The 16,754-nt window shown below is 39.9% G+C and overlaps 1 protein-coding gene across 12 annotated transcripts in view; it reads right to left on the minus strand.

The window, feature by feature from the left end:
- dtnba (dystrobrevin, beta a) overlaps positions 1-16,754 on the minus strand; it is a 505,261-nt gene that overhangs the window by 91,777 nt on the left and 396,730 nt on the right. For all 12 annotated transcript variants that reach the window (XM_072251383.1, XM_072251379.1, XM_072251384.1 and 9 more), the window contains 2 exons: positions 14,489-14,574; positions 10,053-10,166 (listed from right to left, as the gene is read on the minus strand). In XM_072251383.1, the coding sequence (XP_072107484.1) occupies positions 10,053-10,166; positions 14,489-14,574 (200 nt within the window). The remainder of the gene's footprint in view (positions 1-10,052; positions 10,167-14,488; positions 14,575-16,754) is intronic.

Here is a 16,754-nt window from a genome sequence, read left to right on the forward strand (position 1 = left end):
CAGCCATGATGAAATAGTGGAGCAGACTTGATAGGCCAAAGGTCATATGGAAACATCAACTATTTACTCATTTTCATAAATGTTGCTTGGCCTGCTGAGTTCCTCCAGCATTTTTGCGTGATTCTCTGTTTTTACTCAATTTCTGACACTTTTTTAATTTTTAGTTGCCAATTAAAGACATGTTTGTGTCCAGTGCATGCAATGAATTTACAATTAAACTCCAGAAACTTGGCTTAAGAATATTTACCTTGGCAAATCCAATAGCATATTACGTTAATTACATTGGAAACTTAGTCAGACTGGGATGCATTTGTCATCAAAAAGACAAATAAACATTTTGCATATTTGACTCCTTTTTTCCCTGTAGATAATTTGTGAAAGATTTTATTACAAATTGAGATTTTGAAATAAAATACAAGGTTAGAAATGAGCAAAGAGGTGAAAAGTGATTAAAATCACACTTCTATGCAATTTTCTGGCGAACGAAGCTAATTTGTTGGCATGTCTTCACAACCAATACACATCCCACACCCAAGTATCCTGGGAAATCCTTGATTGCAAACACCGATTAAAAGCTGTATGTCAATGTATCTTTTATCTGGATGCTGAGTGAACTGAGTGCAGTAACTATTGCACCTTATTTTGGTCAGTGAAGTTAAATGCTTTATTCCAGCTGAGTATTCTAAATGCTGAATCTAACCACTTAACAATTGGAGGAGGACAGTGGAAGGACACACATGAAAGACACCATATTCAGTCTAAGGGGTCAAAGGGCTACATTCATACTGCAAAAGGGATACATCTGTATTAAGAGGTGAGGTAGTCTAATTACTCGTAGAACAAAGGCAATATGGGATCCTCTTCAAGGAACGGTTAATGTCAATGAATTCAGAAAACATGTCTACCCATCACTGAAATTTGCAACATAATAAACACCTTTGCTGTGAAATTAGTGAAATGACAAATAATCTACATTTCTTAAAGAGAAAAAGTGGAATTAGTTCACAAAAGAATTGGAAATCATGCAGAACTTACATCATGCACAGTGATCAAGAACACAAACTGAATTGGGAGACTGGCATTCTTGCTCCCAAGGAATGCCTTCCAGCTCGTCACAGGCTGGGTGTAGAAGTGACGTTAAAGATATCAGAAAGAAAACAATCTCTTGCCAAATAAGATGCTACTAATTTTCCTAGCTCTCAAGGAAATCTTCCATTAATTAAAATAATGTCAACTTATCTTGATCTCTGTCTGGCCAGTGTTTATTTCACCTGAACATTTCACCTCATCTTGGAGTGAGACATGCCTTGTATCAGATAAGCTCAAGTGAAATCCACAGGCATTCTCTCTATGGGAGAAGCCAGAATCTTTCCCCCATTTCAATCTGCTACTCTTCCCTCTCCTGCCTCTGTCATTTTGCTTGGGTGTACCTGAAAATTTGCTTTTCCACTTCTACTTTTGACATGGGTTCTGCTCAAAATATTTTGTCTTTTCCAATCACCACAGTGCCTTTCACTTGTTGACTGCTGCACTTCTGACAATGTTCACACTTGAGGGAACTAACCAAACTAGGTGATACCCCATGAATAGTAAGGCTCATGGAGTACTGAGCACCAGTGGGACCATGGTTTTATTGTCTAAGGATCCCTGAAGACAGAATTTGAAGCTGACTTGTGTTTGTCATATTTGTAATGTACTTTCTACTACTTCAAAAACCTAATCTTCATGGCATTTATACCCTAGACATTTATGACTATGACAATAAACTTGGATGTGGAACTTGGAACAGATAGACGAGTTGGTGAAGCAGTAACACAGAATGCTCATCTTCAATAGCTGGAGTACAGAATACATAGCAGAGAGATTATGGCACAACTACAAAAAACATTACTTAGACTACATCTGGAGCTCTAAGTGCAGTTCTATAGGATCAATACAACTGCACTGGAGAAAGTGCAGAGGAGACTCACCAGGACGTAGCCTGGGATAAAGTGCTTATGTTATGAGAGACCAGATAGGTTGGCACGAGGAATAGGTTGGTATTGTTTTTCTTGGGGCAGAAAATGATGAGGGAGGACCTGAGTGGGATGCAGAAATTGATGAAGGGCAGAGATAGGATGAACAGTGATAAAATCTTACCCCTTAACAAAGCCGTCTAATACCTAAGGATATTTGTTTGAGGTAAGACAGGGATCTACAGAAAAATTTTACCATTCCAGAAAGTGCTTGAAATCTGGAATGCACCCTCTGAAGCAGCAGCAAACACAGTCAGCCATGATCAAATGGCGGTGGAGACTCGATGTACAAATAGCCTAATCCTGCTCCGATCTCTTCCAAGTACTCTCACGAGATGCGAGAAACATTCAGATGAGCACTCAAAGCACTTCCATGGTATAGAAGGCAGTGGTTCTGGAAAATGAACAGTTCTTGACTGGCATTATAGACATGGATGGTCAAACAGCCTGTACTGTACAACATCTTAACTCTTTCTTGGTAAGAAAGAGTCTTCATAATTAGGTTGGTGGTGAATATTGGTAGCTCAGGTTGAGGCGATCACCTATGGAGACTGCAACAAGAACTACGCTGGCTAGACAGGACGTAAGCTCTCAACTCGTTTACGAGAACACAAACTAGTGGTACAGAGACATGACCCACTGTCGCTGATCTCGGTATGTGAAAACCATGAAGGACACCACTCTAACTGGGACACCACAGAGATTCTGGTGCAGGCAGACATGAAGCAGGCACAAGAGTTTTTAGAAGCATGGATCTCTTCTGATAGCTCTGTAAACAAACATATCGAAACAGATGTCATCTACGAGCCCCTAAGAGCCAAAGAAACACAAACCAATAGAATTCAAAGGACAACTGAAGGGATAGCCAATCAGGACTGAGGCAAGTGAATGGGGCTCTATATAAATGTGAGCACTCCCAGAGAGAAACCCCAACAACTGTGCATTGAGGATGTCACCTCGACTGGTGATAAAAGGTCTGCATGCTAATTGCCAAACTCAGCGAACACAACATAAAATCTCTTCATAATTCCATATATTCTGCAACAGAGGTTCACAGCTAATCCTTGTAAACAGAAGCACCTAATGAAATATGACAAATGAAACACTGCTTAATTGTAAGAAATATTTAGCACCTTTGAGCATATAACTGGCACCTCTAAAAGTTCAGGTATTATAACTGCTATGTCTTCCGGACGTGGTTTGTTTATTTCTAATTACTAGACCTCACTGCTTAATTGTAAGTTCACAGCTGTCGTTGATTACTCAAAATCATGTTATTAAGCAATTAGTTTTCATCATTGGGCCGGCCAGTTTATATCATTTGCACATTTCAGTCAGTTAGAAGCAATTTGTTGGAAGTTGAAGGAGTTTTGATCAATATTTGAATCTACTTTTCATGAGGACGGTGTGAAGTTAATGTCTTTTTACACTGGCTCCTTGCGTACTGTAACGCACGGGTGAATAATAAAATGCCTTCAACTACCGCTACGCTGGGACTGGAGTTATCTATCTAGCTGAAGAAAACAGGGAAAATCTTGAGTGAGGGAAGAATAACAAGATATTGTCTTTATTCATTAAAATGAACTTTTTTTGTGAAGGTGAGGAGTTACAGTAAAAATCAATTTATGTTTGATTCCCCTTTCCAATTCTGTACTCATTTCTAGTTTTCAATTGAATTAAAGAAAAGTTGATCAACTGAAGGGAAAGGAGAACTAATGACTCTGAACATAACTTTAATATCACAGACACTGTGACAGAAGCAGCATTGCACATCAGAATTATCTAGTCTAAATTTAGTCAGTGGGAAGAGCAATTATGCAAATCATAACACCTTTCCTTGTATTTCTGATTAATGATATTCGCACAGATCTTCAAACAGAATGGCTCACTCATCGGATTCCGGCTAACTGGGCCATCAGATAATTGGGGCTGCCATTTATCTGGGACAATTCTTGACAAATAAAAACTAAATCAAGAAAATAATTTTCCACAGGTGCCAAGTTCCTCCAGCATTTTGTGTGTGTTGCTTGGATTTCCAACATCTGCATATTTTCTCTTGTTTATGCTTTTCACTTATTTGGGACACTATGCCGTTTAAATGGGGCAGGAGTGTTGCCAAACAGTGTCTAACTAGTGTTAGTTGTGTGCACTTGCATAGCACTCCATGATCATTTTTTAAATAACGTCAGTCGTGTGTGCTTGTGTTCAAAAATAAGTGATTTTGTCACACATTGCAGGAGAGAAAGACCATTTGTAACTTATGCTCACCAGAGTTTCAAGCATTCAGGCTTGGAGATGCTAGAAACAGCCCGGAGCTAAAGTGAAACAATTTCACTACTTCAACAAATTAGGAATTACAAAGGTATTGGCAATCATCTTGAATGTTATAATGAAAACGAAGATTTGGAGGATGTAATCATCCAAAACATTGTATGAAAGCAGTCAATTATTTGCACTGTGTCTGTGTTGATTTCACTCATTTACACTCTAAAGAGCAGCACTACCGATGAATACCTCCACCAATAACTATTAGGAACTAATACACAGTTTTATAGTATGTAGAGCTATTGATAGTGTTCTAATTTGTTGTTTCATTTAAATACATAAATTGTAACTCAGATAAATAGTAGTTTGTTTTTTTTTTCCTTTTTAACTTTCCTCATGAAATTTCTGCTAATTGGGGAAACTGCTTAACTGGGCCAAAATGTACTGGTCCCAGCATGTCCCAATTAATTGGAATCCACAGTAACTGGCTAAAGACAGAGTGCCTTTTTAGCTTCATTAGTTGCACAGTGACTGCCTTCCTAAATGGGTTTCAAAGGTACTTATTTGGCCTCAGGATACAGTTTATGTGAAAATACCACTCAAACTAGCTCAGCAGATACAATAACTTGACTACCTGAGCAAGATGTCAATGTGTCAAAATGATTACTTGGAACAAATAAAATTATCAGGTAAAAATAATCCTAAAATGAGTGTGAAAGTATTTGAAAAGGATTTAGATATTTGTCCTGCTAAGGCAATTCATTGCTTGGAGGAGTCAGCTGGTTGTCTTCTAATGGAGCCTGATTAATTTACATTGAGTCCATCAGGCAAGAAGCAATTTCTTACTTATCATAAGGAAATAAAACAGAAAACTACATCAAAATGTTCAGGAAAATAACTTTTTTTCTTGAAGATCTATTCTTAAAATATTTTGGCTGAAACGATTCATCTCTTCAAGCATCATTCCTTTTCTTCTGATTCCTATCTGTGCACTTAAAAAGAGAGCATGATTTTAACTTTCACTCATTTTGGAATAGCTGGGAGAGGTAGTCCATAAAACCCACCAGCAGAGGGCTTGAGTCAGGTGAAGCGGTCAATCTGTGTGGCATCTTACTCCACCCTGTGGTTTCACTGAGAACTAAAAAGCATAGTTTACATAAAGTAACTGAGGTTCCAGTGCTGAACATTGCAGGCACTGCGATCGCAATAACCAGACATTAAGTTGAGACATAGGATATTCATTTACTGTTAATCAGTAAATATGTTATGGTAGGGTGAACTGAATATCCTCCTCCTGTGACAGATTACTCGATTAAAAAATAAATACAGAATATTTATACAGCTTTTTAATCTGTGGTGAAGTGCAAATTGTTTTTTTTAATAATTGAAAACTTACATAAATGAACAATATAGTTAAGAAAAAGGAGATTCAAATCAGAATTTATTGATTCTTTTATTGAAACATCAGTGGCAAAGCTTGAAGACAGATGTCTCCAAATAAATTGGGTACTTCTTAGACTTCAGAGGTTAGTGCTATCACAGTATCAGGATAAGCACTACCTTTAGTTCTTACATAACAAATTAAAAATCTGAACTTCTATCAATTTAAGCACATAATTTGATAAAATGGACAGATAACTGCCTAGACAGTGCTGATGGTGAGCTGGTGGTTCCAGGAATTTATCCCGGTCACTGAAGTGTTCAGGATAGCCTCTTTCAGACTTTTAGGTTTATAACAATAATAACTGTAATTTATAACTTAGAGACACAGCACAGTAACAGGCACTTCTGGCCCAACGAGTCTACACTGTTTGATTACACACATGACCAATTAATCTATTGACCTGTTCAACATTGGAATGTGGGAGGAAACATGTGCAGAAGCTGTGAAAATGCAACGATCGGCCTGAAATGTCGACTGTTTATTCATTTCCATAAATGCTGTCTGACCAGCTGAGTTCCTCAAGCTTTTTGTGGGCGTTGCTCTGGATTTCCATCATCTGCAGAATCTCTTGTGTTTATAAAATGCAATCATTGTGTGTTTGTGAAAGTCAGCAAAATATAGATGTTATAATTGAAAGTGCCTCTCAGGACATGAAGATGCCTGATCTTCTACAGCAATGGTACAAGACATCTCAACCTAAGTTTGAGGGAAGTCAGATCAGTCACAATCACAAACAAGAGAAAATCTGCAGACGCTGGAAATCCAAGCAACACAGACAAAATGCTGGAGTAACTCAGCAGGCCAGGCAGCATCAATGGAAAAGAGTACAGTCGATGTTTTGGGCCAGAACCTTTTGGCAGGACTGGAGGACAGAAAGCTGAGGAGGAGATTTGAAAGGTGGGGGGAGGGGAGGGAGAAACGCTAGGTGACAGGTGAAACTTGAAGGGGGAGGTATGAAGCAAAGAGCTGGGAAGATTGGGAAGTTGATTGGTGAAAGCGACAGAAGGCCATGGGCAGGCAAGGAGATGACATGAGAGAGGGACACAAGAAGAAATTTTCGAATGGAAGAAGGACACTACCGTGGCTGAGGATTGGGGAGCTTTTAAAAGCTTGCAGAAAGAAACTAAGAAAGTCATTAGGAAGGAAAAGATTAATTATGAAAGGAAGCTGGCGACTAATATCAAAGAAGATACTAAAAGCTTTTCTAAGTATATAAACAGTAAAAGAGAGTTGAAGGTAGATATAGGACCAATAGAAAATGATGCTGGAGATATTTTAATGAGAGAGACACAGAGATGGCAGAGGAACTGAATGCGTATTTTGCATCAGTCTTCACAGTAGATAACATCTGCAGTATACCGGACATTCAAGAGAGTCAGGGAAGTGAAGTATGTGCAGTGAAAATTACGACTGAGAAGTGGCTCAGGAAGCTTAACGGTCTGAGGGTAGATAAATCTCCCAGACCTAATGGAATGCACCCTTGGGTTCTGAAGGAAGTAGTTGGAGAGATTGCGGAGGCATTAACAATGATCTTTCAATGTACCGGATGACTGGAAAATTGCAAAAGGGTGGGAGGCAGCAGAAAGGAAACTATAGACCTGTTAGCCTGACATCAGTGGTTGAGAAGTTGTTGGAATTGATTTTTAGGGATGAGATTACAGAGTACCTGGAGGCAAATAACAAGATAGGCCAAAGCCAGCATGGTTTCCTGAAAGAAAAATCCTGCCTGACAAACTTAATGCAATTGTTTGAGGAAATTACAAGTAGGGTAGACAAAGGAGATGCAGTAGACGTGGTGTACTTGGATTTTCAGAAGGCCTTTGACAAGGTGCTGCACATGGGGCTGCTTAGCTAGATAAGATCCCATGGAATTACAGGGAAGTTACTAGCATGGGTGAAGCATTGGCTGATCAGCAGAAAACAGAGAGTGAGAATAAAGGGATCCTATTCTGGCTTGCTGCTAGTTACGAGTGGAGTTCAACAGGGGTCAGTGTAGGGACCGCTGCTTTTTAAGATGTACGTCAATGATTTGGACTATGGGATTAATGGATTTGTGGCTAAATTTGCCAATGATATAAAGATAGGTGGAGGAGCGGGTAGTGTTGAGGAAACAGAGAGCCTGCAGAGAGACTTAGATATTTTAGGGGAATGGGCAAAGAAGTGGCAAATGAAATACAATGTTGGAAAGTGTATGGTCATGCATTTGGGTGGAAGAAATAAATGGGCAAATTATTATTTAGATTGGGAGAGAATTCAAAATGCAGAGATGCAAAAGGACTTGGGAGTCCTTGTACAGGATACCCTAAAGGTTAACCTCCAGGTTGAGTCGATGGTGAAGAAGATGAATGCAATGTTGGCATTCGTTTCTAGAGGTACAGAATATAAGAGCAGGGTTGTGATGTTGAGGCTCTATAAGGCACTTGAGAGACCTCACTTGGAGTATTGCGTGCAGTTCTGGGCTCCTTATTTTAGAAAGGATATACTGTACTGACATTGGAGAGGGCTCAGAGAAGAATCATGAGAATGATTCCAGGAATGAAAGGGCTACCGTATGAGGAACGTCTAGCAGTATTCCCTGGCGTTCAGGAGAATGGGGGGGGGGGGGTGGAATCTCATAGAAACATTCCAAATGTTAAAAGACCTGAATAGATTAGATATGGCAAAGTTATTTCCCATGGTAGGGGATTCCAGGACAAGAGGGCACGACTTCAGGATTGAAGGACGTCCATCTAGAACAGAGATGCAGAGAATTTACTTTAGGCAGAGGGTGATAAATCTGTGGAATTTGTTGCCACGAGTGGCTGTTGAGGCCAAGTCAAAGGGATCATTTAAGGATCATTTAAGGTTCTTGATTAGCCAGGGCATCAAAGGGTATGGGGAGAAGGCAGGGGAGTGGGGATGACTGGAAGAACTGGATCAGCCCATGATTGAATGGTGGAGCAGACTCAATGGGATGAATGGCCTACTTCTGCTCCTGTATCTTATGGTCTTATAGGGACAAGGGGATGGGAAATGGTGAAGGGGTAGGGGAGGCATTACTGTCACAATCTTAGTGAATGGCAGAGCAGCCTTGAATGGCTTACTCCTGTTCCTATTTTTAAGCTTGGCAATGTTTAAGAAAGAATGGCAGGAATGTATAATCAGATAGCCATTTAGTTGTTTAGTTGTAAAATAAAACTTTATTAACAGTTCTATAATTCGGTCTACTTTTCATTCTAGCATTTCTACAAGAAATGGCCTTCAACTTTGCTGCAAACAAGCAGTAGCGGTAACTAACTGCTGAACTGGAAAAATAAAAACGAGTAGGAAAAATCATGTCCCTTTGCCGTGATATACAGAAAGTCTACTGTTGCATTGTTTTGCATTAGGGATTAAATTTTGGAAAACATTTTGGTGCTCTGGTTCATCAAATAGCTTTGGAGTGGTTCAGCACAGAGATAGGTAGAGCTATTAAAAGAATATGAAAGGAAACCTGAGGGACGTCATAATTGACACAGAAAGTTTCATGATTTTATTAGAAGAGCTGTTATGTGTAATCTGGTCATGTTAAATAAGGGAATGATTAAAATTGATAATAGAATGGATGCGCTATTGCTGAGTTAGAGAGTTTGGTATATCATGCAAAAAATATGAAAATGGCCAACTTACTAACACAAGTGTAGCTTAAAAAGATGACGCCCCTTAAATGGAGCAAAAAGCAAGCTTCACTAAAGAATAATGTATGGCAGGAATCTGTTGGAAATACTGAGAAAGAAGATGGTTAAGTTTTGAATTTTTCTTTTGAAAACAGTGTACCTTCAAACCAAATTTTGTTTTGTGTGATACAGTGATGTGGAAAAGAAAAATTAAAGAAAATACCCATCTTCAGGTAAATGGCAATTCATTTTTTATAAAATAATCAATACTTGTTTGTTGTATCTTGTCTTGTGCAGATGTCTGAAGTGATTAACATAGTTCATGTGCTAGGGACATATTACATCAAACTGTGTATCATTTTAAGTATAAAACTCAAATACGCAAATACGTACACCAAATAACCATTTTCTAAAGCTGATTGAGTGCCACTGCCTTACATTACTTACTGTGTCAGGATCAAAACTAATTATAAAGTTTCCTGCATATCATGGGAGAGAACACTGCTAATTAACATGATAATGTAGATAAATGAAATGAAACATTAATTCTGCTTCTCTTCCCACAGATGCTACCTAATCAATTCAATATTTACAGTGCTCTATTTACATATATAACACTACAATTGTTAGATGTTGACAAGCAATGAAACTAGCTGATATATAAAGGCCAATGAGAGATATGCCAAACCTCACCTCAGTAGCCTCAGTTCAGCCAGTAAGGTCGGATTCTGCTGAGCTTTTTCTGGGGTCTGTTGGGAGGCCTGCTCATGCTCCAATCTAAGACGCTGAATTTCTTGCAGGATCTCCCTGAAAGGAAGATCAAAAAGGATTTATTTTCTCTGAAAGATCTGAAGAGAATTACACATGCAATCACACTAGGTACAGTAAACATACATCACAGATATCCATTTGCACCAATGTGTTTGTGCCTTTTCAGCCTAATCCCAACTTGCAAGGCCTTGACTCCTGACTTTGGTTGTGACAGCATTTCAAATGATGAACAAATATCTTCTACACAGTGAGTCAAAGTGAAAAATCTCTTCACATGAACCTTAAAATTCCAGATTTCCTGTTTGCTGATGAAAATGATCCTTCACAAACCCTCTATTTGAGAGCCTTTAAATTTTTTTGGTTTTGGCCACAAATCTCTTCTGTACCCATTCTTGGATTGTTACAGCCTGTAATGCAGTCACTGGAGTTCTGGCCAAACTACGGTGCCAGCTTATCTTCCACTCCCCCAACCCCTCAATATATTAATTTTCTGGTATCTGAGTATCACAGACAGAGACATTGTTTATTGCCCATCCTTCATTACCCTCAACAAGGTAGCAATGACCCGCATTTCTCAACCTCTGCTGTCTTTCAATGAAAGGAACTCTCATAGCTCTGGGGTAGGGAGTTCTGGAATTTAGCAATGATAAAGCACCAGCGACAGGAGAGGGATCTGGAAGTGAAGTCCCCATGTGCCTGAAACTCATATCCTTGGTGCTGTAGGTTGTGGCTCAAGAGGAGCCAATGGCATTGTCTGGGTGAGTAGTTACAGTATTTTCAGTAAATGATGTACACAATGGGCATTGTGTGTCAGTGGTTCAGGGGAATGCTTGTTGTGGTGGATGGGGTAACCATGGGATGGTGTTGGGCTTCTTGATAGCTGTTGGTACAGCATTTATTCCAGGCTGTGAACAGTCCACCATGCTGTGAAACTGCACTTTGTAGATGGTGAAAAGGGTTTGGGTATCAATGCATCCCTTGCCAGCAGAAACCCAAGATCTGTTCAATTGTTCCAGTCATAGTATTTATGTGGCTGGCCCAGATGAGTTTCTGGTTAATGGTGAAGCACAAGGTGTGTTGATATTGTTAACTCAGTTGCAATCAGGCTGTTGAATGTCAAGGGTAGTTGGCTGCTGGCTGCTGACTGTTGACAATCAATACCTAATACTATTGTAACATGAACATCAGTTGGCACCCACTGATCCACAAGCGGATGTTATGCTGCATGCAGAAGTAGACTGCTTCATTTGCTGAGGAGTTGTGATTAGAAGTGAATATTGTGCAGTCATCAAGCATCTCCACTTCTGACATTATGATGGAAAAGTCTTTGAAGCAGCAGCGTAAGATGGATAGGCTGACAGAATTCCACAAACAAACTGTGATGACACGCTATGGGCTGAAAAGATCGACCTCCACCAATCACAGCCATGTTCCTTTCTGTGACGTATGACTCCAAGCATTGGAATAATTTCCCCATTGGCTTCAGTTTTACAAGAAAGTCATTGTTACACTTCCGGTCAAATGGTGCCTTGATGTCAAGGACAGACACTCTCACCTCACACCTGAAATCAGCTCTTTGATGCATACTCGAACCAAGGTTGTCTTGCCATCTAGTACCAAGTTGGCCTTAAAAAAACCCAAACTTGTATCAGTCAGCAGGTTATGATGACTAAGTACCATTTTGTCATATAATAATGACATCTTCCATCAATTTAGTGCTGATGGGCAGGAACTTGCTTAAATGGTAATAAGCTGGATTTCATTTGTTTGTGAAAAAGACACAAATGGACAATTTTCAATACTGTTGAGAAAATGTCAGTGTTGCAATGGTACTACAACAATTTGACTGGAGGTGCAGGCTTCTGGAATACCAATCTTCATTTCCACAGCCATAGTGATACAGTACCATGGCATTTGCTACATCTAGGGTATAGCAATTCTAACTACTGAGCACATCTATCAGAAACGTTGCTATAGAAAAGCAGCATCCATCATCAAAGATCCTCACCACCCAGGCCATGCTCTTTTCTCACTGCTGCCATCAGGTAGAAGATACAAGAGCCTCAGGCCTCACACCATCAGGTTAAAGAACAGTTACTACCCCTCAACCATCAGGCTCTTGAACAAAAGGCGATAACTACACTCCTTCTCTGTCTGGTGTTCCCACAACTGACGGTCTCAATTTAAGGACTCTTTATCTTGTTATTTCATGCCCTTGTTATTTATTGCTATTTATTTATATTTGCATTTGCACAGTTTTGGTGTTCATTGAACACTGTACCTCTTCCTGGAGATGCCGCCTGGCCTGCTGCATTCACCAGCAACTTTTATGTGTGTTGCTTGAAATTCCAGCATCTGCAGATTTCCTCGTGTTGGTGTTCATTGATCCTGCTTACAGTTACTCTTCTGTAAATTTACTGAGTATGCCCGCAGGAAAAAGAACCTCAGGGCAGTATGTAGTGACATGTATGCACTCGGATTATAAATTTTACTTTGAACTTCTGAACTTTAATATCAGGTGGACTAAACCAAATGGATTGGAGACCATCTTCTGTGAGGGTGGGAAGGGAGCCGAGATGGATCGTTCACTTAGTATCTCTGGCTGAACACGACTGTGAATACCGCAGTCTTTTCAACAGCATTCACGTGGAGTATGCCAATATTAATCTGCCATGCGCGGACTGGTGAGAACGAGGCCGGCAGGTTTGTGCCTTGCATTGGTTCACTCACTATCTGGCACAGATTTAATTTGGCAGTTGTGTGCTTCATAACTCAGCCACCTTGGCCAGTGCTTGTGCTACAAGCTTCTTTTGGTGATGGACACTGAAGTCCCCCATCTTACCCATATTTGATCCCATTCCATGAGACTTCATGGAGTCCAAAGTCAATACTGAGGACCAAGCACTCCCACCCCCACCTGTAAACCATTGCACAGTGATTTCTGGTGGATAAATCCTGTGGACAAAAAAGGCATGTGCCCAAAGTTTGTGATGGAAATGAATGGCTCATTGTCAAAGCAGAATAGTCCCAACTTCCTCAATCTACCTAAATTACCAATATTTTGAGTAAACCACTTTGTGCAACCTCTCTAAAGCTTTTAATTCTTTCCTAATGTGTGTTGCCCAGTTTGACACAATCCTTCACAGTCATACTGCACTTCATCTTGACTTTGTTTCTTACACCTCAATTGGCATTGCAGACAATACCTTCATTTATAAACATTTAAGGCCTATGGCCTAAAATATTTATTAGTCACTTTCTAACCTTAACCAGGTATTTTCAGGTAACTAAGTAGATGTACCTTTAGATTTTTCTTTGTTCTATCACTTTTCACACATTGCCTTATAACGTGTCTTCGCCAAGCATAATACTTGGCATTTCTCAGCCTTAAATTTCATCCATTCCGCAAGTCTGTCAATATATCATTAAAATCCAGTTGTTCTCTTCACAGTTCATCACACTTACAAGTTTTGCATCATCTGCAGATAAGGAAACTGCGTTCCAAAATCCTAAATCCGTTAAAGAAAAATGGAGGTTCTGGCATCCATCTTTGCGAAATTTTACGGAATACTTCCCTCTACTCCTCCTCATTCCTTTTTATAATCCAATTTTCCATCCATACTGCATTTTATTCCATAGGGTTTAATTTTGATGCTACCTATCATCTGGCAATTTATAAAATCACTTTTGAAAATTCAGGAAAAATCAAGACGACTGCAGTTCCCTCATTGATGCTCTGTAATTTGGTGAAATAATACTCATGTTTTCAATGAAGAAATCTGTTTCAAATGAAGAATCCAATGAAAGATCTTTCCTTCTTCAGTTAGTACCTCAGCCCTGTTCTCTGCTTCCCTGAGTGGATTTCCTTGCACATGTCCGATTGGGCCACCCTCATCTTCTAACCATGTTCAAGTGGCTATGGAATCACTTTGTATTCCTCTCAACATTTTTTCCATAAACTCTCTTTGCTTCTTTTTTATCTCCCATTTGGGCTTTCTGTAATCAGTCTGGTCCTCACCTTTTTTTTAAACAACCAGGCTTTGTCATACATTTTTTTTGCTTGCATATTTTACTCTCTAACTCTACCACAGTGTCCCTTCCTTTATTAGTGTTATCATTGCTTTATTTAACAAGACCACATTACATTTCACAGCTCTTCTTCCAATAAAATCATTACATCTCTCAATGTTTCTTTCATATTCCCTTTAGGCAGTTCTACTTATCTTTGTCCTGTACTTCTACAAAGCTAATGATGAACAGGAGAATAAAAATATTTTCTGAACTGAATCCCAAATGCAAAACAACATCAGTAGGAGACTTTCTATTGTATCACAGTTAAGACACACGATTGTTCCTACCTGTTTTTATTTTCCAGTTCAGCAATTAGTTGCCGCTGCTGCTTGTTTGCATCAAAGTTGAAGGTCATTTCTGAAGTTGAACGCTGCTAAAATGCAAAATAGATCAATTTATAGAACTGTTAACAAAATCTTTTTACAACAACCAAATAACCAAGTGGCCATTTTATTATACTTTCCTGCCATTCTTCCTTAACGTTGCCAAGATCATAAATAGGAAAAGGAGTAGGCCATTCAAGGGTGCTCGGCCTTTCACTGAGATTGTGACAAAGTGAGCACAGGGAGCTAGATGCTAAGTTAAAGGATAAGACCTCCAGGGTGAACATCTCAGGATTGCTACCCTTGCCGCGTACTGGAGGGGCCAGAAATGGGAAGATCATACAATTTAACACATGGCTAAGGAGATGGAGCAGGAGGGAAGGTTTCAGATTTTTGGATCATTGGCCTCTCTTCCAGGGAAGGGGGTACCTGTACAGAAGGGCCAGTTTGCATCTGAACTTGGGGGAGGGGGGGTCTAATATCCAGTGGGAAGATTTGATAGTGCTGCCAGGGGAGAGTTTAAACTAGAGTTGTAGGGGGATGGGAACCAGAGTGCTGGAGCAGATAGAGGAGAGGGTGTGGGGAAAGATGTTGTTAATCTTACAAAGTCAGGAATCAAAAGGTTGAGCATGGTGAGACTAACGTTCTGATCCGCGTACATTTCAATGCAAAGAGTATTGAGGGAAAGGCGGATGAGCTTAGGGCATGGATCAGCACTTGTAATTATGACAAAGTTGCCATTAGTGACACTTGGTTGCAGGAGGGGGCAGGACTGGCAGCTCAATATTCCAGGGTTCTGTTGTTTTAGATGTGACCAAGCAGGAGCAACTAAAGGGGAAGGAGTGGCATCATGAGTTATGGAAAATATTATGGCAGTGCTCAGTCAGGACAGACTGGAGAGCTTGCCCGGTGAGGCGTTATGGGTGGATCTAGAAATAAGAAAGTTATGATCATGTTAAAGGGATTTTACCCAACAGTCAGCAAGATTTGGAGGAGCAAATATGTAGAGATTGCACATTGTTGCTAAGGCTGTGATAGCAGGTAATTTTAACTTTCTAAATAGTGACTAGAACTCCCATACTGTTAAATAGTGAGGTGCTGGAGGATTGGAGCCTAGCTAATGTTGTTCCATTGTTTAAGAAAGGCTCTAAGAATCAGCCAAAAATTATCAGCCAGTGAGCCTGACATCAGTAGTGGGAAAGTTAGTAAAAGGTATTCTAAGAGAACAGATACAGAAATATTTGGATAGACAAGAATGAATTTGGGTTAGTCAATATGGCTTTGTCATACCTAACCAATCTTACAGATTTTTGAGGAAGTTACCGGGAATGTTGATGAAGGCAAGGCAGTAGATGTTATTTACATGGACTTTATCAAGGCTTTTGACAAAATCCCACATGAGAGGTTGATCAAGAAGTTCAGTCACTTGGCATTAAAGATGTGGTAGTAAATTGGATTAGATAATAGCTTTGAGGAAGAAGTCAGAGATAGGCTGTAGATAGTAGCCTCTCTGACTGGGGGCCTGTGACTAGTAGTGTACTGGGGCCTTTGTTCTTTGTCATCCAGATCAACTGGACCAGAAAATTTGTAGGATTTGGGGGTGCAGTGGAAAGTGAGGAAGACAATCAAAGCATGCAGCAGAATCTGGACCAAGTGAAATGGGCTGAAAAGTGTCAGATGGAATTTAATGCAGGAAAATGTGAGGTATTGCACTTTAGGAGGACCAACCAGGGTAGGTCCTACACAGTGAACAGTAGGGCACTGAGGAGTGTACTTTGGAACAAAGGGATCTGGGAATACTGGTCTATAATTCCCTGAAAGTGTGTCACTGGTAGATAAGAGTCATAAAGAAATCTTTTGGCACAATGTCCTTCATAAGTCAAAGTATTGAGTACAGGAGTTGTGGTATGTGTCCTAATTTGGAGTAATGTGTCTAGTTTTTGTCACCAATCTACAGGAAAGATGTAAATAAGATTGAAAGAGTGCAGAGAAAATTTACGAGGATGTTGCTGGGACTGGAGGACCTGAGTTATAAGGAAAGATTGAATAGGTTAGGACTTTATTCCTCAGAACGTAGAAGATTGAGAGAAGATTTGATAGAGCTTATGAGGGATAGCGATAAGGTGAATGCAAGCAGGCTTTGTCCGCTGAGGTTGGGTGAGACTACAACTAGAGGTCTTGGGTGAAGGGCGAAAAGTGAACTGTTTAAGGGAAACATGGGGGAAACTCA

Source organism: Mobula birostris, chromosome 2, assembly GCF_030028105.1.
Source record: "Mobula birostris isolate sMobBir1 chromosome 2, sMobBir1.hap1, whole genome shotgun sequence".
Taxonomy (NCBI): Eukaryota; Metazoa; Chordata; class Chondrichthyes; order Myliobatiformes; family Myliobatidae; genus Mobula; species Mobula birostris.